A 26,801-nucleotide genomic window follows, 5' to 3' on the forward strand; every position below is an offset into this window, starting at 1 on the left:
CCTATCGCTCTCTGATAGCAATTTGCGTTTGAAATGAGTTTCGTAGTTTACTGAAACCATAGCGTCGCCGAGTGTGATATAATCGTAATAACATCTCTTTCAAAAATAAGCAGCTGATAGAGTAAGTAAAAAACGCAAAAAAGGTAATAAAATCATTGTACACATCTGTTTAAGAAATTCTTCTTCTTTGATGATTTTAGAATTTCATACTTGTATTTCCTACATTTTCCAATATATTTTCTAATGTGTCTCGAATATAAAGGTAATCAAAATTGATAGTTTGTTTAGAAGCAAATGGTAAATCTTATACAATCAGATTGTATACCTATTCGTATAATTTTTCTTTTTAATAATTTTCAAATTCTAAATTTATACCTCGATATAAATTGACAAATACAAATTAATTGTTTGCTATAAATTGAAGTTGATCGATTGCTACGTAAAAGTTTGTTTATGACGCTTTCGTTATGATATGCGTCTGTACTCGTTGTTAACTAATATTTAATTATTCCATTAATTAAACAATGTATCTAACGTAGAAAAAAGTTAAATATATAGCCTTAACACCTATGTTAAATCCGATAAAAAGGAAATTCGAGCCCGTCTGTAAGGATAGAATCGTTCGTAAATTTTTAGTATCCGCACATGGCTACTAAAGGCACGACTATCAGAACGTCAGTGCGGTCACATTGGATGCAAACTAGTAGTAGAGTCTGATTTTAATCAGACCCAAGGATGATATGTATATCTTATACTTTCGAGACATATATCGTCCCATTCGCTGTTCTGTTTACTGTTACGAAGAGTCTTTTCACAGATACTTTGTCAGTTAATTTCAATAAAAAAGATACTGTTTTACATATAACAAATAATATATGTATGTATACCTACAGAGTGTTCATACTAATATTTCGAACGATTTTTTTCCAACCTTTTGCAAGAAATCAATGTAACAGAAAGAAGTTACAAATTGAAATTTATCTGTGTCGATTGGATAATGTTTGACGATAATGAACATTTTGAAAATATCATTTTCCATCGCGCTACGAAGCTAACGTAGCTTTGTTTTTTTTTTTTTTTAATGAAATTGTATACTTTCTTTTCATCAAACTGAAAATGATACTTCTATTCGCAAAGTAATCTAGTTTATGATATTGGAAGTAATAATACTTGTCTTTTTCGCTCAGTTTATTTTTGAACAGTGTATATACGTACAAACACAGCACGTTGAAAACATTTCTCACTTTATCCCCGGTCTAATAAAATCAATGAGGATTAAACACATTAATATACGATAGTATAATTTATATATGCTAAACTCGAAAGACTATATTTTTTTTTAATACATGTTCAAGCAATATTTCGTTCTTTTGCAGAATCCAATTAATAGCTTTAGTTTAATTGATTTTCATGAACTACTGCTCTAGTAATGATTTTCAAGCAACGTTCTATATTTATCAATTTTGTTAATTTTAAATAAAAATACGTATATTTTATGTTTACGAAATTCATTTTAATATGTTCAACAATATAATGACGAAAATCAAATATATAATTCCACTCGAAACATTTTAGTAGTCATTTAGGAATTCACTATGGAAAAAATATTTTCCAAATATTTATTATCACTATATGTTATTCACTCAATACAGATAATATGTAAAATGTTAAAAAGGAAACCCTGTATGTGTATATGCATATATGTGTATGTAAATAAGTTATAAAACATAAACCAATACCGTAAGTTAATGTTAGTGTAAAGTATCGTTTTCGCAAAAACAACTGCCATTGTGTTAACATACAAAGCGTTGTACAAGACTGACGCATATTCTCCAAATATAAAAGTTACCCGTGTGTGTGTGTGAAAGCATTAAAAAAAAAAAAACAAAGGTGTTGTATATTTATATCGAGCACACTCACCGTTCCTTTTATCTCAAGACTTATTTTTTATCTTTTTTTTTTCTATTCATTTACTATCTACCATACATGTATGCATCAAGTATAACCGCTGCTTTTTCCTCGATGTAATATCTATTTGAACGAATGTGCATCCAATGATATCGTTCTTGTTTGGAATCGATGTAATCTCGTTGGTGTCGAATAGCCACGGCACAAGTTTGTCTCTTCACACCGCCGTGCCCTAGTGAAGTAATAAATTTGCAACGATACGTCTACAATGGCAGAATGACACGATGTACCCAAGCACGCCTAGTGTGAAACAATTTTTCCATTTTTCCTTTTCTTTTTATTTTTTTTTCTTTTTTCTATTTGGTCTTTCGTGAGAAAAGAAAGCACGTCGAGCGCCGAAAGGAAAGAAAAGAAAAGAGACCAAATCCGCTCGATGTGCAGCTTTTTATCTATGTGTGTCTGCTTGATTTTTCCTTCTTCTTTTCTTTTTTACGGGATACCGGTGACAAATTGATCCGGTATCCCGTAGAGTTGTGTCTACCTTCTTATCCGTGTCAGCGAAATTGCTGCTAGAATCTCGAAATCAGGTCTGGCACGAACACAAAACGAGTAAATATTCCCCTCAACAGTTTTGTATGTGGCTTAAATTTCGATGGGATATTTCATTCCTTTACGAATCTTTCTCGCCAATGTTTCGAATAGCCTCGTTTGCGGAAATTATAATATTTACTCGGTGACAACACATTGAAACAATATCGCGTATGTTAGAATACGGAGCTTGGTCACCATTTATTTTCTTCGTTCTTAACTTTCTCCGTAAAAACGGTTTCTCCGCTTACATATTTTTAATACAAAATTGTACGAAACATGTACGTTCACGGAAAGAATGGTCAACCTTGCTCGGTACGATACATACAAAATTAACAGAAATGCTACTACAATACAGAGTTCTTCTTTATACAAACGCATCTATACCTACCAGTGCTGATAAAGTTACCGTAAAAATCTTCAGATAAAAAGTGCACGATTTTGCAATCTGTTACTTCATGTAGACCAATAAACATATATATACATATGTATACAGTTTATATAAAATGTTGTGAATATTGTTTTTTTTTTAAATGTCTTCTAGTTACGTGCAAAATATAGTAAGATAACGAAACATAAGAGAAATATCGTGATATAGAAGAATAATTTGATACTGTGAGGTATAGAGGTTCCGAATAAAGGTTTGCGCAACTTTCGATTTTAACTCTACTTGGTCGCGTGTTTTCCCGACAAATTCTTTCCGAGAGTTTTACCGTTCATACCGCCTCTCGGCAGATAAAATCTACGCGATTGATTTTTTTTCTTTTTTTTTTTCCTTCATTTAGTTCGCGAGTGAACCGACGATCTGCGGAGCCCGAAAGAAACGACATTAACTTCCCTTGACGTTCGCTTTCCCCTTTACTCGTCCACGCTATTCGAATTCAGTAATCCTTTAACAATTGCGTATCCTCGATTCATCGAACTTGTAACTCTTCGGATTTTTATTTCTCCGCGAATTAACGATTCTTCTGAAAGCTATCGTCGAACGTTCGTTGCTACGTACGATGTAACACGTGTGTGTAATTGATTGCAACATACATTTGTAAGTAATCGTGGTAATTTGTAAATAGCAGTGTACAAACATTGGAAGTTCGATGAACCGAAGACGATAGAGTCATTGAGAACACTAATCCTCTCATCATAACACGATCTTTTCACGTTATATTGGCTTCTATCCTTTCTAACGTTGTTTAACAAAAAGAAAGATCGATAAGAACTTTGCAAATGAATTCCATCCAGTGAATTACACAGCAATCGTCGAGTAAAAAAAAAACTGAATAAAAAGATAGAGCTTGCTATAGATAAGTACTTACGAGCTGAAATGAGAGACGAGTGTTGATAAATGAGAGGATTGAGGATATCACGAAGATTAAAGGACAGTGAAGACATCGATCAAAGAAAAAGATAATATAAGACCGCGTAGAGTGAAAAATTGGCTCCATCGAATGCAATAACGTGTCGTCCAAGTGCTTTTTCGTCGGGAAACGCGCCGGTCTAACGATTGCATCGTCGAATCGGATCTTATCCTTCGACTGGCAGTGCTCCTTTCGCACATCACTGCGGTCCTGGAATGCTCGCTTATCAATAACGAATGAATGAATGTGCTTTTCTTTTAGAACACAGAGAACACGCAGGGCACCGAAACTTAGGCAGCTATACGAATTTCTGTAAATGGAGGTTCTCGATCACGATTCGTGTGTGCGTCACGTGTATACAGTGCACCAGCGATCACGTTTTCAAAGCACACCAAAGCAGGATAAACTGTTAAAACGTAGTCGTCGATGTGTTTCTTTCAATTAGATACTAACTTGTTTCACTTTTTTCTGTTCACATAGATTCTAGGTATGCCAATAGACCTTTCGATGTTCCTTCAGTTTCTTATCAGTTGGTCTGAGAATTTCTTTCTTTCGTTGATCGTTATCACGTACGGCCGTCGATAACTAACTCTGCGGAACACAGAAATAATACACCACGTAATCGAATAATGCCATCGCAGTTCGTGTCGTGGAAATGTTAATTTCAATCGAACTACGTCCCTTTTAGGTTCTCCGCACGCTCTACCAATTTTTATCCACAAAAACTTGCGCACTCGATGTTCTGTAATTTCGACAAGTCGTTGGAGAAACGTTGACGCATCACGCGGTCAGATAACTTCTCCTCGGTACCGCGTATAATTAGCGTAAATACGTTCAGCAGTGCAACTACAAAATAATTCAATCGATCGTATCAGTTACACGTAAGGGAGTAGTTACACTACTGAATCTATAAGACGATAGATTTGCAACGTGCAATTTTTCTATACCAATCGCAAAGGATAAATGTTTGTTTCGTTTGAATATTTGTAAAGATTACTTCGTTGTTATTCGTTATTGATAGGAAATTCGTTATCTGACAGCAACGACTTCGCTCTAAACTATTATACTCATTAAACTCGCAGTATTAATTTCTCACACTGGATTACGCAATCCCGTTACGTTTTACGCAGTTGGCTGCAATAGTACGATCTATTTTCACTTTTCAAGCCGATTGCTCGCGGGTATCTTTCGGAATGCAAGTGTTGGTTGCGCGATCAATGGCAACTGTTTTTAAAAAACGAAAAAGAAAAGGTTTACGAACGGTGGTTAAACGATTCTCGAGGAAAAGTCCGATAAAGGTAGAAAGAAAATGATATAATTGGGAAACTGATAAAGCGCAGTGCTGGCCATAAGTATCAGGACCTTCCTACTCGTTGCAATTATCGAGGAGCTGCAGCAAATTTTACTATTTGAAATTTGAATATTTCACGTTGTAAGCAACGAACGAATGAATTAACAGATTTATAATAAAATAACTAAAGAGACAAAAGCAGCGGGAGGTATCCGATTTAAGTTAACACGGGAGAATACGAAACGTTGAAATACTTATGGCCCACAGTGTGCGTAGGAAGAAAGATTATTGCAGGCAGCAGCGTGCCGCAATTCGTGAGCCAATGATGAGTTCAGATCCATTCTTTCACCATTGGCGGTAACTTTCTGACGGATTTCGTGTCGGTATGTTACAGGCAATGTCCGACAGCGCGCATTGAACCACCATCGTTGAACAAAGCCGCCGAAACTTTCGTCACACACACGAATTACCTGCTACTGTCGGACCTTGCCGAATCTCGTTCTCTTTCGCTGCATGTGCATTGTGTGTGTCGGTCGCTCAGTCGAAAAGAATCGAGCAAAATCCACGAAACTTTGAATCTTCGAATCGGGTTCGATCCTCTCAGAGAGAACTGTAAAAGCAACTAACGAATGAAAATAGTTACGGGGAAAAAAAGGAGCAAAAACGAGATTAACAAAAAAAACAGAGAAAGAAAAAAAAAGAAAAATGAAAAGAAAAAGATAGAAACGAAGGATTTAAAGTTTTCGAAAGATGTACACGGGAAACAGTTTTGCGCGTTCAAGAGAAATCTAAACGGTCTTTCCTGGCAACGTCCGACAAGATAGAAACTCCGCAAGTTTTCGTAGCAACTGGCAGCCACGAGAAAGGCAACGGCAGAATGAAAACGATGAAGTGCGAGAGACGAGAAAGAAAATGCGTGACGATGGACGATAATCCGGGGGTGTGAGGCCGCGGTACTTGGACGTCGGACCTTGCCGTGCTCGATCCGAGAAAAGCGCGGAACGCTTTTGTGATTGCACTTTTCAGAGATACGTTTTTACTGTCTTCTTTCTAACGCTCGATCGCCCCTCCGTTCTGTTTCTTCTATTTTTCATCGTGTCATGCCGCTTCATGCCCTGTTCTCCTACGCGCGTTTCTTCGTTGAAGGATTTTTCATTTTTCAGCATTTTGAATTATGCGGATACGCTATCGTCTATAAGTTCATTTGGATACTTTTCGCAAATATGTAAAACGTATTTCAAGAGAAAGCGTTTAATCTAACTTTGGCTTCTGATCTTATGCCAGGCAATCGTACAAAGTTAGTAGATGAAAATAATAAAGTTAATCGGTATAAATAAAAGAACAAGAATTCGTTGTCTTAGTTTTTAACTATCCTGATTCGATTTTTCCAAAGAACGTAATTAAAGAATGAAAGTGTGTCTTACTGTTGTAAAGAGTACGAATTTTTACTTTGTAAACGAATATTCAGTTCTTTTAAGTCACACGTTAAGCTTCACGATCTTTGAATGTGAATGAATTTTTGTCCCGCGCAGACATCCGAGTTTGAGTGACTTCGACCGTGTCTGTTGAAAATCTTGGGATCACGGAGCGAGAGAAACGTTTCTAATCGCACTCTTGAAGTTTATACGATTTTTAAACTCTTAAACATCTACCACGGACAAACGTGAAACCCTAGAACGATGCAGATATACTTTCTGTTTTAGTTTAAAAGCGGAATAAGAGTAGATGACCCGAATACACAGGCTCGAGTATTAATATGGGCTAGTTGAACTTTTAAGAATCAACGTTTTTACTATTACTTCAACTATACAGTCTGAATTACGTATTTGTGCTATTAGTTATAAATTATGAATGAATTACGTCCATTCAGCTTGTTTTAACTTCGTGTCACAAAGCAAACGTGTTTTATATATTACATCGAAGTGTCACCTCTTAAAAATCTCCAACAGATTTGCCAATAAGTCCTGAAATAAAAATGCCAGTCCATATTTAAACCACCTTCTATATAACCACTGTCAAATGACCCCAGTTAGGAGACCGGGTAAAGAACGAACTATTGAGAAACGTTCTTCGATCGTATCTTTGAAAATATAACAAAATCTATGAACAAAATCAAAATATCTTTGGAAACGTAACAGTATTTGAACATTCGGATTGAGTTGCACCAAACGTCCAAATACTTGTGAACGGTAGCGTATAACTAACTTGGCTCTCCCTTTCTTTTCTACTTCTCCTTCTTTTTCTCGTCTGTTTCATTTGTTATCGGAAAGTTTATTGATTTTCTCTTGTTTCTTTTTTGGCAGTAGCGACTGTAATCATGCTGCAGATCAATGGTGCATTCGAGGTGTACGAGCTGTAACTAGAGCATATACCCTGATTAGACTGCTTCGTTGCTCGGTCGTGCTTGTTAACCACGTGTACGATTACTTTGTATGATTATAGACGTGTATTTTATTATTCGATTAGAAACACGATACACCTGGAAATTTAGTTAAATGCACGTTATATGCATACGTCCCCCATATGCGGCCATTCTGCTCAGCTCTATTATTACCATCTGTTGGGTGATACTAATTTCAATTTGTAACGCAATATACATTTAGCGAGACACGCCGAAGAGAAACGCGTGCTCTGGCTCGATCTTTTAAATAGCATCAATGTCGCATCACGCCTTTTAGCATCGATTACTCTTCTGACACCCGTGTTCTCGTTTAGTTCCGATCGTCGAAAGTGGGCAATTATAATTCACTCGTTGATAAAGTTGCGTACGTCGATCGATTATGCAATGTATATTGGAACGCGGTTTCTCGAGGTTCTAAATATTCTTAAGCAGAACTATAACGCGAAATTCATTAGGAAACGCTACTTCTTACGGAGACAACGTGTTTATCCGTGATAGACTCTCCATAGACTATATAAGTAAATAGCGTGTATTTAATTACTATCGTTGATGAACAGCGCGCAGGAAAATTGTATTGACGCTCAATTTAACGTTTAACAAGTGATATAAGAAATAGAAGAAAAAGAAAAAAGGAATAAAAAAAAAAAAGGATTGATATTTATAATTCTTGGAAAAAATAGGTGAACATTAGGAATTCTCGTATGATAACGAATATATTAAAAAATTTCGGTAGGTATGAGACATTAAGATTCGATATTTGATGAAAATCGGTTCTCTTAAACACTGCCTGTACATATAATTAACAATAACATATACATTGATAATACTGGCTGTAAGAATGAAATAATCGAACGTAACAGAATCGTTGAACTTATCGGGCAGTTGTAATTTCCATTGTCATATTCGAACTTTCAGCTCGTATTTCATTGTAATACGACACAACTCCACGTCCATTCTTATATCAAATAAAAAAATTTCTTGTAACTGAATAAAATTAACTTTAAATCTGATCTCAAAGGGTTATAATTCGATCGATTGTCTGGTTATCGAATGAAACCTCGAAGTTGGTCGGTGAATTAATTATTCGGATTAGAGACGATCGGTGAAATACATTTTCGATTGACTTCGAGGAAATTGTAATGGAATGGAAGACATATTTTTTTTTTTCATTGAAATAATATAAACTCGATTACAATTTTAAAAAGAATAGAATGTGGAGAATGTTTTACACTGCTGTTCGAAAAAATTACTGCATTACGTCGACTTCGAGGTTTCGTGATATTCGTTCTTTTCACATGTCAGTTTAATTTACCACGTATCGATAACGTTTTGTCTTTATGTTATTCTAGATAACGAACGGAGTTTATTAATTTCATGTCAGCCCTTTCAGATCTGTATATTAACAATTAACAAGGCACACGATCGAACGCAGTGAATCTGAAAGGGTTAAATGTCGCTCTTCTTTCCGTAAAGACATACAGGACAGCAGGTTCGAGGGACGGTTCGTTTTAAAACTATAATTGCGATCAATTGATCTCGCGTAAGTAACGAAAAGCAATTGTGACGTCCGTCCACACACGATGTTAATTTCTTTTCACTACGATGCGTTTCACTGTCACTCGGTATATACGTACCTCGATGAACACATCATTACACTTCATATATCATTAAACAAGCCCACCGATTCATAAATAGTGGTATTGAAGATTATACAAAATAGATTATCTCATTTTATTTTAACCCTCTAGAATGGTCTATTTTCTTATGAGAAAAGAGATGAATCGCAGTTGCATGTACTGTCGTATGTAGGTAACATATGTAGGTATAACGTAAGATAATAATTATTATAATTAGACTGTGGATATTTATAGAAATTCATATTTTTAGAAGTACAACTGAAGAAGTGAAATCTACGCAGAGATTTGTTTCACTCAGCCAAATGATTTTTTTTGGTATTGTGCGCATTCCTGCACCTTCAAATTGCCCACAAAATGCATAAAGATCCTCAGACGAGCTTTTGTCTTTTTATCCTTTTATAGTTAAAAGGGACGCAAGCTGTGCGTCAACGTCAACTACGTAGCTTTCAGGGTGAAACGTGAAAGATATTAGGATATAGATATAAGGATATTATGTAATCCGCCATCTATTTCAAGATAGAGAATATAATGTGAATTCAGATATGATTATTGACCTTTCGCATTCCACAATTGTATTTATTTCAAGTAGTGTTGAACATTTTCCTACAATTTCGCATTCAACCTTTGTATAGTATTTCCTTCTTATTTTAACTTGTAAATTATGCGCTAACAATTTACCGGTAGAAAACCGGAGACTTTCTGTATATTTATCTATGGATTCACTTTACACAAAGCAAGATCTATGAGTTGAAAGTTTAGTTCATTGCGTTTGAAAATGTTATTAATAGAACTAATTCTTTTTTAATGTTACTGCAGTAAATATACACATGGAAATGAATATTTGCTGAAGTCTTGATAGTAGTGAAAATAAGCGACTAGATCAATATGTTCTTTAACGTACAATAGCTAATACATTTGCCGAACATCAAACGCTACCATTCTATGAATGAAAGAATAAATATTATGTCTATGGGGGAGTGTTTAAAAACATCGTATTGCTTTCTGTTTTCTGCTGCGGTCTCTCACAGAGTTAATAAGTAGAAATCACTCTCAAATTGTATATATGTATATACCTATCTCAATATCAAGCTTTATTTCATCTTCTTTATTTCTCTTTGTTTTTGTTTGGTTCTTGTGTAGTCTCATTAAACTAAAACTACTAGAAATAAACCTAATAAATAAAACTAACGGCTTGTGACAATCGATGTTTCTATGATTCTTTTCATATTTATTATTCTCATAATAACGTGCAAAGAAGAGAATGCTTTAGACGCAAGGTCGTGTAACTTAACCAAAGTTTAGAATTATTATATCTTCGATTTAAAAAAAAAGTCATACTGTCATTTTCATTGAAGAGAAACCTAAAAGAAAAAAATATCGTATATACCACGATTTATGAATTGATTTCACGCATTACAAAACGTCCTTTCTTTAACAGATTCATACAATCGTGATACATTTTCCTTTTCACCCACGGCTACGAAAAATTTCTCTCTCTGGCTCCACGTGATCATACGTTGCCTCGTTTCCTGTTCTCGTTTAAGCCTTTGAAGCACCGTTGTCAAAGGGTGCTCCATAAGATAAAAAAAAGGAAAAGAAAAGAATTGAAGGACCTCTTTGTTTATAACGAGGAACAGAGGTTACCGGCGCGGTGGCTGTATTCAATGATCGACGCTTCTTGCGAAAACTTTTATTCGTGATACAGTTGTTCGCTTAGAAACAAGGTAACTAATATCACACAGAAGTTTTTTTTCTTGAATGCGTGCTTCAAAGGATTAATTACATGTTCGCTCGTTCGAGATGCGCTTGAATTATTTCGTATCGAAACGTCTTTTAACAAAAAGGAAAAAGAGAAACAGATATTAATTAAGACAAATGTTATGAAAAACTACTTTAACATTACAATGTTCAAAACAAAAACATTACGACACATGACGACGAATTCAGATGAAATTTCTAGTCAGAACGTTGTTGAAAGTTTGCTAATCCTATTTTCCATTCGAAAATTTCTAGTTGTTTAAAAGAATATGCTTCTAGATGAAGGATATCGAACCGATAGAACGACGTTACTTCACCGACGTAATATTCGCCGTAAATGGAATTTTCTTGCCCGTGGACAAGGCGAAGCAAGAGCGAAATGATTCGATCGCGTCCGAGCGGGGCGAGCCCCGTGTGTTACGGAAAGTAAAATAGGAAATTGTGTGTGTGACATTGTAGGATGAAGAGAAAAAAGACAGCAGAAAATTCGAGAAAAATGATGAAATACCTAGCGAATTCGAGTGTTGCTTTTGTACTACGAAGGTATTTACGATCACTAACGTTCTTCCTTAGGCGGCACTACATACACCAATGGGCTGTCGAGAGAATTGGGACCAAGGGGACTAACATTCTTTCTTTCACTCTTCATATTTTTTTTTCTTTTTTTTTTTTCTTTTCTTTCTCTCGTCTCGTCTTGAAATCTGTATTATGTTACGATCTCTCTTTGCTGCTTTGTGCCTTAGCCAGCGATGTCTGATCGATAGAGAACACATACTATCGCGCGTGGTGGTAGTATACGTTTGTCCCCTGGCTTCTTATTTATCTGTCCGCTACTACTGTACGTTCTACTACAGCCGATGCACGGTTTTGTACGTATGTATAGTCCACTGGGTGTATGCACTGCCTCCCCCCTTCACCTTCAACAGAGCACAACTTTTCCATTGACACGATACCAGTTCATTCAAAAGCTTTAGACGCAACCGTAGCTCCTGCACTAATTTGACTTGCGTGTAAACTCGCAATTTTGTAGGTCAAGGCACGGGCATCGTCATCGTGCTTCACATCGGGAGCGAAATCACGCCACTGAACGAAACACGATGCCTTTGGCTCTGGCCGTACACCAACTCCTTTCACCTGATCCTAAATAGAAAATATTATAATCTGCCCTACGAACAAGTTTATCCGGCGAGCAACAGCTTGCTTAGCGATGCTAGGCGATCGCTTCGAGTCGAAGAGCTTAAGCGATAGAAAATTAAAAGGATAGAAAATTTATATGATTTCGGAAAATCCTATCTCCAAGAACGTTCCATAAAAATTATCTCTATTATAGAAATTATTTTTCAACGGTTCTAAATGAAATTTACGCGACTCTTAAGATCGTACATGTATGTTAAACAATTAATTTTAAAATTACTTTTAGTTTGCCAGAGGAAATGTCAAATGCAGATATACTTTTTAAGTGTAGGTAGCTTCTTAAGCTCGATTCAACGAATATTCGTCTCTGTGTAATCTTATATACATATCATGAGTCTTTACTATAAATGGGAACGATAAGTATATTTAAAATTGTGGAAGCCTGAGCAATATTCAGGTTTACAAAGGGTTAAAAATGGATGTTTGAAATTTGTCTTTGATTTGATTCATACAGAAACTCATTTTAAGATACATGTACGACACGTACATACTTTTGCCCGTGAAACTGGGTACACTAATCGTTGGGCATATTATAAGTACTAGGTATCTGCGAATTGAAGTTTCTTTTTGTATTATCCTTATGAAGTAATTAATATTTCTCTGTTTCAAAAATAAAAAAAGGAACAAACTTAAAGAGAAACATTATAAAAAAGTACAAATATTATTTTCTTCCAATAACTTAACAATTCTTTGATTATTCTCTAACAACGCTTGGAATCGTTGTTACAATAACTTGCTAACAAGCCTTTTATGTAAATTTTAATTAATTTCTAATGTACATGTTCTACTAAGATTACCAAAATCTTATTTTTTATTTCTTCTTCGATGATATGCTCTATCCAATTAACAGCGCAACGAGTTTTCTTCATCTTTTCGTAACGTATCGTGAATTGTACTTTCTTGTTAGAATTGCAATAATTGTAAAACATTTCAAATTGCATCCTCGAATTATTCGCACATGCCTACTATATAGTATTTACTTAAACCGATTTATACTTTCTCTTTCTTTCTCTCCGATGGATAATTTCCTGCTTTCAAGTTTCAAACGAACATAAAGTTTGCACGCTAGTGTCGTGCATGAATCACGCTGGCAATCGTACGAGTAGGCTAGAACGAAAGAGAATTTACTCGTGTTCAAGCAATTTGCTTGCAGGCTGTTAACGATTCGGACAAATGTCTTGACACGAAACGCCGTGCTCCGACTGGAACACATTTCACTTCGAGTGCTTCCGTAACGAATATTCGCTACGACGTACCAACTTTACACGATACATTATTTCGTACTATTCACGATTTTCCGGTGATTTCGCAACGAGACCAATAACGCGGTATGCAGCGTGTATATAAATTATTTCCACGTTGCTGTATCCGCGTTCAACATTCACGTTATTGTTATTTTAAGGAAGGATCCTCGCGTAACAAAAATAAAAGCATGTCATTTTTTGTGAATTTGTTTCAAGCTAATTACTAGCCACATGAGACTAGACGTTCGTTTCTGAGATGGACAACTACTCTCGTATAAATGTAATTTTCTCTATTTCAATTCATTCTTATCGTTTACTAGCTTTCAAACTGCCGAATGTTTAATAACTTTTTGAATTGGCGTGCGCGATAACTGAGCAAACAATTGATCGATCAATTTCAGGCGAAATTCATTCGCTTTGTTGTAGATTTCGCCTGGAATGGAATCTCAAATTTTTATTCCATTATTTACTCGTAATATTTTTGTTTAACTATATAAATTCAATTTGTCCGATGTCCCTCTAAACAGAAGCGTGTATCGATCAACTGAACGAGTCCTCTATTTCGTTTCTACATTCTCGTTCGAAATTCCAACTAACTTCCTTGGAAATGTTCACCTCCTGGAAGCAGGATATTATTGCTTCAATGACATTTATCTCACACGACGACTGGATGTCTTAAGCGAACGACATTGATTGACTTACTGATCCCTTTCATTAGCTCATTGGCTGCAGATAGCAACAGACACGCATACAATAGACTTTCATTCACCTCATCATCGTGCCGTGGCATGATCAACTAAAATGGTATATACAACCTGATTAATTAGCAAACGTCACGTAGGATCGTGTTTGTCGACGAGTTGCACTTTCATTTAGCAAATTATTAGTCACGATATCTTGCAGGGATCGCACGATGTTACTTACAATCTGTTGCTTCCTTTTTTTTTTCTTTACAACGCAACACAGTGACAATGAAATGAGATACAATCGCTGAATACATTGTATTCCTATACGTACGGTGTACGTGGTTGATTGATTGTACAGGTATGTATTTTTCGATATATCTTTAAATCGTTGAACGATTACAGATCGTTGAATATAATTTGCAAGAGATTGATGTCTACATATCTTTAAGTGTTCATCGACCAACAATCGATCGAATAAAGAAAATTAATTTACGCGGAGCGTGTAGAATGAGGCATGAAATTATTTAAAACGTATACTGTAGAACATTTTTATGAATATTTTGTGAATATTCAATATGAATATATAAAACTTCTTGAAGCTTTACAAGCACTGTGATGAGATAAGGCTATGATTATATATCGAAAATTGGAGAATATATTTATATAAAATCTAAGAATTGAGAATATATAGAAGTTATAAAATATTTGCTGTTATTCGCTAAACACACACCTCACAGAGATCGCGAGATTATTTGAACAGAAAATTTTCTGTACAATTAATAAACGGACTGTCAATTTTTATGAGAATTTATATTTTTATAGACACAATTAAAGAAATAGAAGTTAAGTAGAGATTCGTTTTACTTGTTAAAAATTATAACGAGTATTCTATTATATTTTTGCACGCATATTATTATATGCTTTCTGTACATTTCTACGTATTCAAATTTTGCACAAACGCATAGAAATCAGCGATCTATCGATAAGCTTCGTTATCTAATGGAACCATGTTTAGCACCAGTTAGAAAAATAAAACAACTGTTCGTACCGTATACTAATTTTTTACCAAATAAGTTTTATTAAATATACATATATTTATATTTTAATTTCTTGTAGCTTTTCTACACGTTTCCAGATTGATTTCAAGTATTAAGGAAATTGCGACCTTATAATTACGACGGTCTTGTCTCATTATAGCGTCAGTGAAATTTCAAGATATTTCGCGCAACACACGCGACATACTCGTAAAATTTGTCCACAGTAAACGTTCAAACATTTTCACGAGTACGCGCAAGTACGTACTGACTGTAGTTATAAAGAATCTCCATAAACGTTCGAATGCTTTCGCGAGCTACTGCAAATCGCTCAACGACGTTACAATCGAGCAACAATCGGGAAACGCTGTTTCAAACGATTGCATCCCATTCTCTGTGTCATTTAACGAAAAATAGGATTCGAAATTACACGAATAAAAAAGGTAATCTCATGTGAAACAAATGCGACAGCTGTGACAACGACGAATGCGATTCTGCAGCTGCTACACTTGGTCACGTAATGCTATTAAAATCTCGGCGACCAAGTTTTATTTGAACAAGCGAAGTTCGTGCGACAGAAAATCGCGTATGAATTTCCGCAATAGCTTCGATTTAATTAACGATGGTCCGAGACTCTGACATTGCTTTAATTTCAAACGAGATCATTGTTGCGCGAGCTGGTGGCCAAATAAAAGGCAATGCTCGAATTTCGTCAATAAATGATACTGTTACACGTATACAATCGTCACTTTCCAATTTCCAGAGCGTACAGTTTCCACTTCAAATTGACCACGTTTTTCCATCTCTCTCTCTCTCTCTCTCTCTCTCTCTTTTTCTCTAGTTGATCATTTTTCCAGTTTTCAATCTTTTCGCGGTAAACCCGGGTGAATCATTTCCAACCAGAAAATTTGAACCATGGAATGTACGCTTTCTACGAACGACGATCTGAATATGGATCGTTCGAATCCGCTACACGATCTCAGTCAAAAAATACAAAAAGAGAAACCGAGGCGAAAGAAAAACAGAAAGAAAACATCGAAGAAACACAGAGTATTTCGTATAATACGAAAGCTTGAAGATATCGTGTTACGGGTTCGGCAATACACGCTTGTTTCACTTTTCATCTTTTCAGCATGCTGTTCTTTTTCTTTCTTTTTTTTCTTTCTTTCTTTCTTTTTTTAGAAACAGAACTACTCAGACTAACAAAGCACGATAACAGCATATACAGATTTTGCAATGATTCTCTGAATGTACTATACTATTACGACTTGTTGCATCCATTAGGACAGTTGTGGCAAGCTTTGGGAATACGACTAACTAAATTGCAAACGTTGTTTTTCTTAAGTTCCGCACCTTATTACAGGCCCACATGTATATGTACTTGTATATGTACCGTCTTCCTCTAATCTACTTAATGATCGTGCAAATGCGAAAATTCTGGACCGCATCAGGCGAGTATATAATACGGAAAGTAGAAAGGTCACGTTATACGTATAGATAGCGATTATTTTAGCCAGCACACGATACCAGTTTTCTTCCTTTTTCTCCATTAACTATTAATACATGTATATACATACAGCACACGAAGGGACTACTTTTTCAATTAAACGAGCGCGGCTATCGTCGTTAAACGGAGCCCGGAGCAATTCGTTTCACTCGTTCTTACACTCTGATCAATTTAAACTAGTTTTTTAGCCTGTAGAGCGATAGATTGATGAAGACAGAGAGAAACGGTGCAAAGGGCTGTTCGAGCTACTTTCAAACGTTATTACGAAGACCTGCGAAAGAAAGACCTTTTCGTCGACTACGTTGTCGATTTAACGCTGCTGTAGTCCTTTAGATTCTTGCAGCTAGATTTCGCTCCTCTGTTTCAATAACGAGAGGAGCTTTTAATGCCTCGGAAAGAATTTTTACATAAAAGCGAGACGAGAAATTGTGCTATTCGATGGAACGTTTCCTCTCAAACGTAGAGGATACCGCAGCGAGTCAAGATTTTTGGCGAGATTAACACGGAACATGTTTCAAAAGGAAAGTCGACCGATATCAAACGAAGAATTTATTGGTACAAAAAGATTCGAAAGTGTTATATTTATTTATAAAAATTATATTTATATCGTTCTATTGCGGTTTACTTTCGATTTTGTATATTTTAAATAGCACATATTTTTCAGCTATACGGAAAGACGGATTTGTTTTCCTTTTTTTTTATGTAGATTTTAACGACGATACGGTGATACGTTTTATTTTAATTGTCCGATGCTACGATAATTTAATAATAATTTAATCTATTTCTGAATTACCATTTGCGAATTCCATCTTAATGTTGATACATAATATTGACGGTCTCAACAAACGAACATGTTCATATCGATGACATGTGTCACATCGATGTAATCAGGTCGGTTATTGATTCCGTTGATTAGAAATAAATTAATATATTATTGTGGTATCGGATAATTGAAATGACAATGTTACCATATCGTTGAATTTATCCTTTTTCTCGAGTTTAAGGATAATCTGATAAAGAAAGTATCATTTAAAAAACCATAAAGTAATTCTAGTTTTTGTTAAAAAAAGAATAACGCTTGAAATTTTTTACATCGATAGATTCTTCATTGATTGCCAATTTTGTTCGCGACATTTCGTGCTGTTGTCAAAATTACCTCTTTTGTCATGGATCATTCTCTGTATATTTGATTGTTCTGACATTGTGCCAGATGTGCCAGAATGTTGGTTCATCAGAAAACGCATACACTTTAACACTTCGTCTTAATTGCTTATTTTCGTTGAAATAAAATTCTCTGAAGTAAAATACTCGCTCTCATATTTGAATAATAAAAGATCATTTTCTTTTTAATGGGAAATGATCTAAAGAACGCAACAACCATACAAAGAAACATTTTACCATTGTATATTGTTGTAATTATTTATCGACTAACGTAATAAATAATTTCGATATTGTAATTAGCTGCATCGCGAATAATTATAATATTAAGTCATTCTCGCATTTTGACGATAGGAAAACTTTTTTTTTAATGAAAAACTATGCAAAGAACGCAGCAAGGTTAAATCAACAATTATACAAAGAGGCGTACTACCATTGTATATTTGTCTTATCGATCGTCTATTGACTAACATAACGATGCTAATACCATAATTAACTGCTTCGCGAATAATTATAATATCAACTCGCACTTTAATAATAAAAGAACATTTTTTTTTTTTTTGTCGAAAATAGAGGATGATCCAAAGAACGCAACAACGTTAAATCAACGATCGCACGAAGTTCCAAGTCTATTCACGTTACAACCATTTATCGACGAGTGACGCGCCGTTTAATGTTAAATTTTTAGGATCACAGCGATGTTGAAGGCGACGACGCTTGGCTATGCGGCGGTTCGTCTTCGACAAACCGAGACTTTTCACCTTGGTCGTATTTCTAGGAATACAAAGAGTTCAGAGACGCGGAAGATATAATGCCACTGGCGACCAGCGACTTTCGTAATCCCATCTGCCAGGAGATGAAGTCGATGCGATCCGGAGGAATCATGTCGATGGAACCGATCGCGCATCAGCAGATCTTCGCCGTGGAAACGAAACCGTCCCCGGCACAACCGGTGGATGTCCCCAGCTTTGGCAGAACGTACAACGAGCAAGGAAGCGTAGACAGCTCTGATACGTATGCCAGCTGTCAAACGCATCCGTCTCATTCGCAGGTATAGTATGGAATCGATTGGCCGCGAGAATCTGGGCAATTGAATTCGTGAATTCAATTCACTGAAATACAGTCGCTCGTACTAATAATATTCAGACACGTTACTGTCTCCGTATTTGTTGGTTCGTTAATAATAGAGAGGATGATCCAAACATAGCGTAGCTCGCTCTACGAGAATATCAACAATTTATCATGGCTTGAAATCACGTAAACAGTTTCGTCCTAACGATACCGTTTAATTAGATCTTTAACAAACAATTTTAACAGAACACCCAGGTTCGTGTCACGCTAATACTTATGCGCGTTCCGCATTTATTTTGCGTAATTGTCTTGTATAATGAACGTCGAGTGAAATTAACGCGGATGTTTTTATAATACACCAAGAAATTCAACTTGTCACGTAAAGAAAAGAATACTTTTTTTCATGAAGGATAACTCAGCTAATAACGTTTCCTACTGTATTTTATCGTAATTTATCGGAGAGAAAAGTAGTATAAAATATTAAATAAGAAGAAAGTGACTGTTCTCTTAAAGTAGCGTAAATCTTCCTATATTCTTTGAATTCACGTAAACTTCCGTGACTTCTGCTTTTCTCCTCGGTTTATCCGTTTCTCTTTCCCTTTCCTCCTTTCGTTTTATTCTTCCGCTATATAAATTGCTTCTTCCGTTATATTTATCATTTTAGAAAATGTATATTCTTTATATTCCTTTCATATGGTATACTAAACCGCGATTGAATTGCTCAATTATATTAGCATCGATCATAGCAGATATCGTTGGGAAATATAAAGAGCAAACGTTGTCGTTAGGAAGAAAATGTTTGCGTATTTTCAAGCTGCGATAAGTCATTCATATTTTCGCAAAATAAGCAACGCGATATCTAAATCCGCTCTTATTAACAAATAAGCACACAGCAAATACAGAGATACTGCTGTGTCAGAATATTAAATACGAGTAACTGTACGTATCCGCGGTGTGTCACGTTATTTCTATTTTTTTTTTTTTATTTATTCTTTGTTTATTTTCCCGTATATAATAAGATGTTGATTAATGCTTGCACTTTTCCTACCTTTTTTCTTTTTTTCTGCTGCTTTTTTTTAATACTTTTCTTGTTACACGATTCTGCATGAATTTCTAACCATAATTAACGTATAACGTTGCTCTCCTCTTCGTCTCCGTATATTATCGTACAGTACGCACAAAATTATTGTAACATGTTGCGCATATTGTTGCGTTGCTGACTGTTTCATCGGCGAGAACGAATACTAATTACCATAGGTTTCTTCTGCTGGTCATTCGGCGGATAACAATAAGGTACAACGCTAACTATCACTTAACTCGAGAAATTGCCGAACGAGCTAGTTCTTATCGTAGTGCGGACAATGCTGAAACTTTCGATTTAGAATACTTTTCTTTTTTTACCTTACGGTAGACGTTTTAACACGTTTGAATAAAATTGTAAATAATTTATTTACTAGACGTAGCTTGAAAGATAGAATTAAAAATTTGCTTCGAATGAAGGCAAGAGTAGTTTAGGATTTCCCTGAACCTAAAATGCCTACAATCTAGAGAAGAATTTGACTAGTTTTAGAGAAATATATGAGTGAGCTTTTGAAAATGGAATGGCGACACAAATTTGCGATAAAATTCAGTTGAAGAAAATTGTTCTGCGAATGTATTTTATTGTTTAAGAAGATGTAAGAAACAACATTCCGAATTATTATGTCATTGGTTTCGTTATTTTATTATTAATTTCTTTAGTAAATATATATTTATTGGCATGTTTATATATTTACCGATACTCTTTGCGAGCATTCTATTACGCTTTCTATATTTGATACGCATCCTTTGGACGTACGTTAAATCAACAATAATATTCCTATGAATAAAACATACGAAAAGATTAAAGAGCGATTGGATCAATTTTAAACCTATCGCATAATAAATTTGTTCATTTTGAAATACATTTTTAATAAATTAACGAATATTTCAAAATACCAATTTTAAATGCCTGACACTGTCAATGATACAGAATATCTTACAGAAATCTATAGGGAAAATCTTATGCCAACTGCGCTGTTTCACAGGGCGATTTGACCGAAGAAGCAGACAGTAATCTGTACGTGAATCCACTGGAAGCTGCGGAGAAGTGTGGAAATAGAGTGAAAAAGTCCGCTTCCGGTGAAGTCGGACGTAACGTTGGCGACGCGTCACCGAGTGTTGAATCGTTAAAGGACGTTCGTCCCTTTAACGATGGTAGCAGGGTTACGTTAAACGACACAGTGCCCAAGCATAGAAAAATTCGTATTCAGCAGGTATGCTCGTTATTTTGCTTTTTCGTCGATCCCTTTCCAATTGTCCATCTTTGCACGCATATCTATGGAACATCCGTTAAACGCTGTTTATCCACTGAAAAGTGTGAAACTGCTTTAACTGTAAGGAATTTTGAGAAAAATTCTTAACACTTTCGCGTACGAGCTGTATCCTAATTATACGATGCTGAGTGAATAATTATCAAAAATATGAAGTTTATTGGAACGTTAATATAGATAGGGCGCGGTTTATTTAAAATAATAAAAATTTAATTATTTTTCTAATTTATTTAAATTCATAGACTATGGATTCTAGTAAGTTTTCTACTAAAAATTTCTTATCATTTTGGTAATTCTGATCTATTCTACGGTTTGTATTATAATTTATTCGTTGCTCTCATGAGATATAAATCCATTTTGTAAAATTATATTATCTTCATAGATACAAGATTGTTTTATTTGTCGAATATTACAACGAGCACTATGTTTTGGGTTTATTTACATATTTTTGCCTGTTACGTGCGTTCTGTGTATTTTTGTGCCGTCAAATTTCCCATAAATCCACAGTCTGGTTGTACTATAAACGCGAAACAAAAACAAATTCGCTTTCCGTTTGATATACTGGTCGAACAAGGATAACATTCGACAATCGATCTGATTTATTGTACATGGGCTAATGATATATTAACAAAAATCCAAATATCAACAAACATAGGGCAAGCAGATGCTATCTGAAATTTAATCCAATATAATTTAAAATACAACATAGAAGAATGTAATTATTGACTCATCCTCGTAATTATTTATATATAATCGCACGTATTCGACGTCGTTCCTTCGTAACCATCGTTGTGTCTTCTTCACTCAATCTCATTATTTTCATCTCCTTATAGCTTCTTTCTCCTATGTACCAAAATTTAGAAAGTCTCTGGATTTTGGTAAAACTGCAGAACCAAAAGTGGATGTGTTAGCAGCTAACAAGTTTAGAAAGGTATTCTAGTCCGAATAACTAGTTTTTCATTCGATCTTTAATGATATAATTATTAATAACGTAGTTATCAAGGATGTGATTATTAACGTTGCAATTGTCGTCAAGAACGTACTAATATTAAAATATAATAGTTATAAGTACAATTATTAAAATGTTGTTATTAAACTGACAATGAAATGAAAGCTTCTTTCTTTTTTGTTTATTTCGATCATTTAACGTCGCATAAATCACTTGTATGGATTATTAGCGACACAAGGGCAACATTTACCATTTATTGTACAGTTTGGTATGTTTTAGGCAGCGTAGTAGGTTTTCAGTCGATCCATTGTCCTTTAAATTGTCTCTCAAGACGGCTCTTATGATGAATTGTTATCTATTTATGATGTGCCTTCTGCGATGAGAATGACGATGTACTCCTCTTCACAGATTAAAGGGTCTTTGTTTGAGAAGATATTGGTGAGTTTCGTGCAAGCTATTATCATTCTGGAGATTACGACATGGTCGTGCGTCTTGGTAGATTACGAACAATGGTGGTATTCAACCCTTGTACACGCTAATGTTATCTATTTAAATTTTGAATCTTGGAAAGCATTTTTTATTTGATACTACATTGCACAAATAGTCGACTCACATTTTCTGATAATAATCGTTCGTTCGAAAGGTGAAGCACAAACAAATGAACGTTATATCAGATTTCTAAAGATTTTCTTTTTCAAGATTCTCTTGTCCTTAGTAGCGATGAAACAATTGCAAATGTTCGTACGAATTCATTTTTCTATGGTCGTAGAGGACACAAAGAAATTAAAACTAGACAGAAAGTTTCACCTATGAATTATACCTACGTATAAATCTAATATATCTAATTAAAATGTGTACTAAACCTGGAGGAGATTTAAATGTGTTGTAAAAGTTTGAGAATTAAAATTTTATACCTAGATTTACAACAGTTAGTTAAAATTTAATATCTAAATCTGGAAGGTTTCGATTGTATAAATTTGTAATGGTTAATTAAAATTTTATGCCCGAAGCTGTGAGGAGAACGAGCGATCCATAAAATCTTTAATGGCTAATTAATATTTCGTGCTTAAACCTGCAAGAGAAACAAGTGATTCGTGTAAGAGGTCTTTATACCTAAACAGAATTCCTTCGCGTTTTAACTATTCAGTTATGAATAAATCATCCGGTGGTTATATTCGAACGACAGTATCTATAAATTCAGATACTCCTTATAGGTGGTTATGCAAATGAAGCGATTGAATTGAAGAGTTGAGAGTTCATCGTGAGTGTCGCGGCTATCGCCCGAACTAGAATCAATTGTCTTTATCCTTAAATATCCATAAGCCTGAAAATTCTATCAATTTCTTCTCATACTCCTAAGAATACGTTCTCATGGTCGTCAACTCAAACGAGGAGCTAAAAGATTTGGATCTTTGTAACTTGCAGGGTAGAATACCTTTTTAACTTGTACGAAGACTTGTGCGTTACGTGGCTAATTGTCGAAAGTGTTGAGAAGAGCTCGTAAGAAAAATTATTGAAACAAACAAAAATATCTTTAAACATAAAGATTCGTACGAAGGAAAGTTTTCAAGAAAATTTCTTAAGAGCAATTATTCTCATAAATTACTAGAGTGAAACGATCGCGTGTACCTAAGTCTGTGTTGTACGTTCAGCAAAATTTCTAAGCGTAATTTAATTAACAATTGACTAATCGTGCATGATGAATATTGCGTTTAATGTTTACTTTCTCTGTCACTGTGTGCGTCATCAAATTCTATTTTCGACCAATGAGACGAGTGTAAGGTTTTCGGTACGGTATTAATAATAATAATAATCAAACGATTTTCGATACGAACACTTACAGCCATCGATTGTGAAACAGCATGATTTCCGTTATATTATAGTTTCAATGGTAGTTTTCTTTAGAAATATTCCTTTTGTCATTTTTATATGATTTCCAGTCACATCATAGGTCGCACGAGATATTCTGATTTTATTATCTCTCTATAGCTTTTTTATTTTATTTCCTTTTTATGATTCTTTTAAGCTAACGACCTTTATAGGATAGAAAATTTCTCGATACGTAAACATACGTATACACACGCTTAGTTTTCCACTTAGTTTTGCTATCGCTATATCCATTCTGATATCGTAGTTTAGTCAGTTCAGTGTGGCGAATATGTAGTTTCTTTATAGCTTTAGCTTGCTTCGATCTAAACATATTTATACGTATAATTATATAAATACTATATATATATATATATACGATGTATTTATATAATTTATATACCGTATATTAATTAATTTATTTATATATTAGATATTTATAGTCATCATTATATAATAAAATCACGGTCAAAGATATAAAGTTATACACGTGATAAACTTTTATGAGACTACCGAACAGAAATAGAGGATAAAATAGCGCTTTAAAATTTGACGAATTTTTCCTTGCTATTTGAAAATATGAATATGTATCCTACTCTTTTTTTAAATATTTTACAAAAAAGTATATTACATTGTTGTAAGCAATCGTCATTCGTGTGTCATTTAGCCCTTTAATTATGAATTGCTACAGAAAAATCATTTGTTTATAAAATCTTGAAATCGCATAACTAAATTTGTATATGCTACAGATAGTCTATATAATTTCGTCTGCTGTAGGTTTTACATCTCTTTCTTTTTGATTGGCATTATTTTCAACATTTTCCTCGTTTACCTGCACGGCTGCGCGTTTGGTTACTGTAGGAAAATCGATGTGTTTAATTATTTCCTCGTCTTTGAATTTCATATTAGAACTTAATCATCAGGAGATTTCTATGCCTGCTAACTGTGTCATTAATCAGCTGTGATAACTGTGCAAATATATTCAAAGTTGATGAAAAGCATAATGACTTAGCAAAAACTTGACATCTTCCATAAAAGTTTCATTCAGACTCTTCAAGATATAATTTTCTTGTTAGCAAGCTGTTACACACCAATATACTAAACTTACCTAGACTTGTCTAAAATTCACTGAACTTGTGCAGATCTTCGTTCGTCGTAAAATTAAGATGATAAATGAAAATAAACAATATACAGCATGTAGCATCAATTCGTTTTAATGTAAATTGAAATACATGTGTGTACACATATATTTATCTCGTATATGTAGATGGGAAAATTTTAATGTAAAATGAAAGGTATTATATAATATAAACATAAGTACAAACGTAATGTATACATTTTCATACATTGTATTCGTAAGAAAATTATTTAGTTTTCTCACCATGGGTAAAATTAGTTGTAAATGATCAAACGAAATATTTTTGCTGTTATGTAGAAATAATCAATAGTCAAGTAATCGAACTCGACCAATAATCAATTTTACAAGCAACAATGAAAATTTCGATGAACAATCCAATACTTCTCGTCACAAGTAGAAGCCTCTTACGTTGCTCAATGCTCTTAAAAAAGATTAACAGATTCATCGTCAATGTTTGATCTTTACCATGACAACAAAGGCGGAGCAAGTAATTGATAGTATCGCAAGGCAATCGATAATATTTTTCCGCGTTCGTTATAGCATTTTGATTTTATTCGTCCAAGCTATATTACCTTACTATACACCACTGTACCGTTAATAATTTTTTTACGTTAAAATACCATTATCAAAATACACATAGTTACGTATCGTTAACATTTCCATTTTATTCAAAAAAAAAAAGAAAATGAAAAACTTGATTATTTTCGAAGGAAATAATTAAACCCTCAAAGCTTCGTATTATCAGATACCGATAGAATCTTTCCCTTTATCAATTTTCTACTCGCCTCTCAAAAGCTTATCGTTATTAGTGATGAGCTCAAGTATGTACGTACACTAATGTACACACGTCGCAAGTAGGTTCGAACCAACTCACCAAATAGATTCGAACTCTCTATAATTCTATTTCGACAAGAAGGAACGCTAGTATCAAATATTTCGAACCTAAACGCGACCTATAAAAAAGTACTTCGAGAAATGAAAAAAAAGAAAAATACTCGCAAGTAGAATCGAACATTGGTCGAACAAGTTGGAAACTTTACGAGCACTTTGCCGGAGATTCTCTCTTAAAGTCGTGTTTCTCAAAATTCATAAGAAATTCTTCGACTTTATAAATCTACTTCTTATCTACTTATCTACTTATAAATCTACATTTAGTTCGAAAGATAATAAAAATAGTAATTCGATCGCTGCTTGTAAGAGGGTTCGATTCGTTTAAATATCGAAGCTACAAGTAGATTTTCGAAACTTACGAGTACTTGTTCCGACGTTCGAGACCAACTTGAGAAGACCGAATGCACTTAGCAAGTACACCTTACGAGTAGATTGCGGATTTTTATGCAAATTCGTATTCTTTTAGAATATAATTAAACGTCGCAGTAGAATCTCGATAAGGAATTGATTTATCTATCAAATATTGTAGAATCTGTTACATCTCTTCGTGTAACCGTGCATCTCGTGCAATCTTGCGCTTTCAAATTTTCCTACAAAAAGTGTAAAAATCTGCATTCTGTTTATGAGTAGTGTTTCAACCCTGTAAAGCGATTACTGGATTTCATTCGGATTATAAATATGTATGTACACTACCATGCATACCTATTTAGCTATCTGACGCGGTAATATTTACTTCCATCGCCCATCCACTTATTTTTATCTCCGACTGTGTTT

At 34.6% G+C, this 26,801-nt stretch overlaps 1 protein-coding gene across 6 annotated transcripts in view; it reads left to right on the forward strand.

Annotated features, from left to right (window-relative positions):
- The window catches only part of LOC100741435, a 53,204-nt gene that overhangs the window by 15,240 nt on the left and 11,163 nt on the right, over nucleotides 1-26,801 (forward strand). For 3 of the 6 annotated variants that reach the window (XR_004462043.1, XM_033321834.1, XM_033321835.1), the window contains exons 3-6: nucleotides 11,398-11,481; nucleotides 18,540-18,812; nucleotides 20,090-20,125; nucleotides 20,899-21,126. Coding sequence is in view for 5 of the 6 variants with exons in the window: in XM_033321834.1 (XP_033177725.1) it covers nucleotides 11,398-11,481; nucleotides 18,540-18,812; nucleotides 20,090-20,125; nucleotides 20,899-21,126 (621 nt within the window). In the remaining variant the exon portion in view is untranslated. The remainder of the gene's footprint in view (nucleotides 1-11,397; nucleotides 11,482-18,539; nucleotides 18,813-20,089; nucleotides 20,126-20,898; nucleotides 21,127-26,801) is intronic. The other 3 variants (XM_033321836.1, XM_033321837.1, XM_033321838.1) reach the window with 2 other exon arrangements.

The sequence above is a fragment of the Bombus impatiens genome, unplaced genomic scaffold (genome assembly GCF_000188095.3).
Source record: "Bombus impatiens unplaced genomic scaffold, BIMP_2.2 scf_0506, whole genome shotgun sequence".
NCBI lineage: Eukaryota > Metazoa > Arthropoda > Insecta > Hymenoptera > Apidae > Bombus > Bombus impatiens.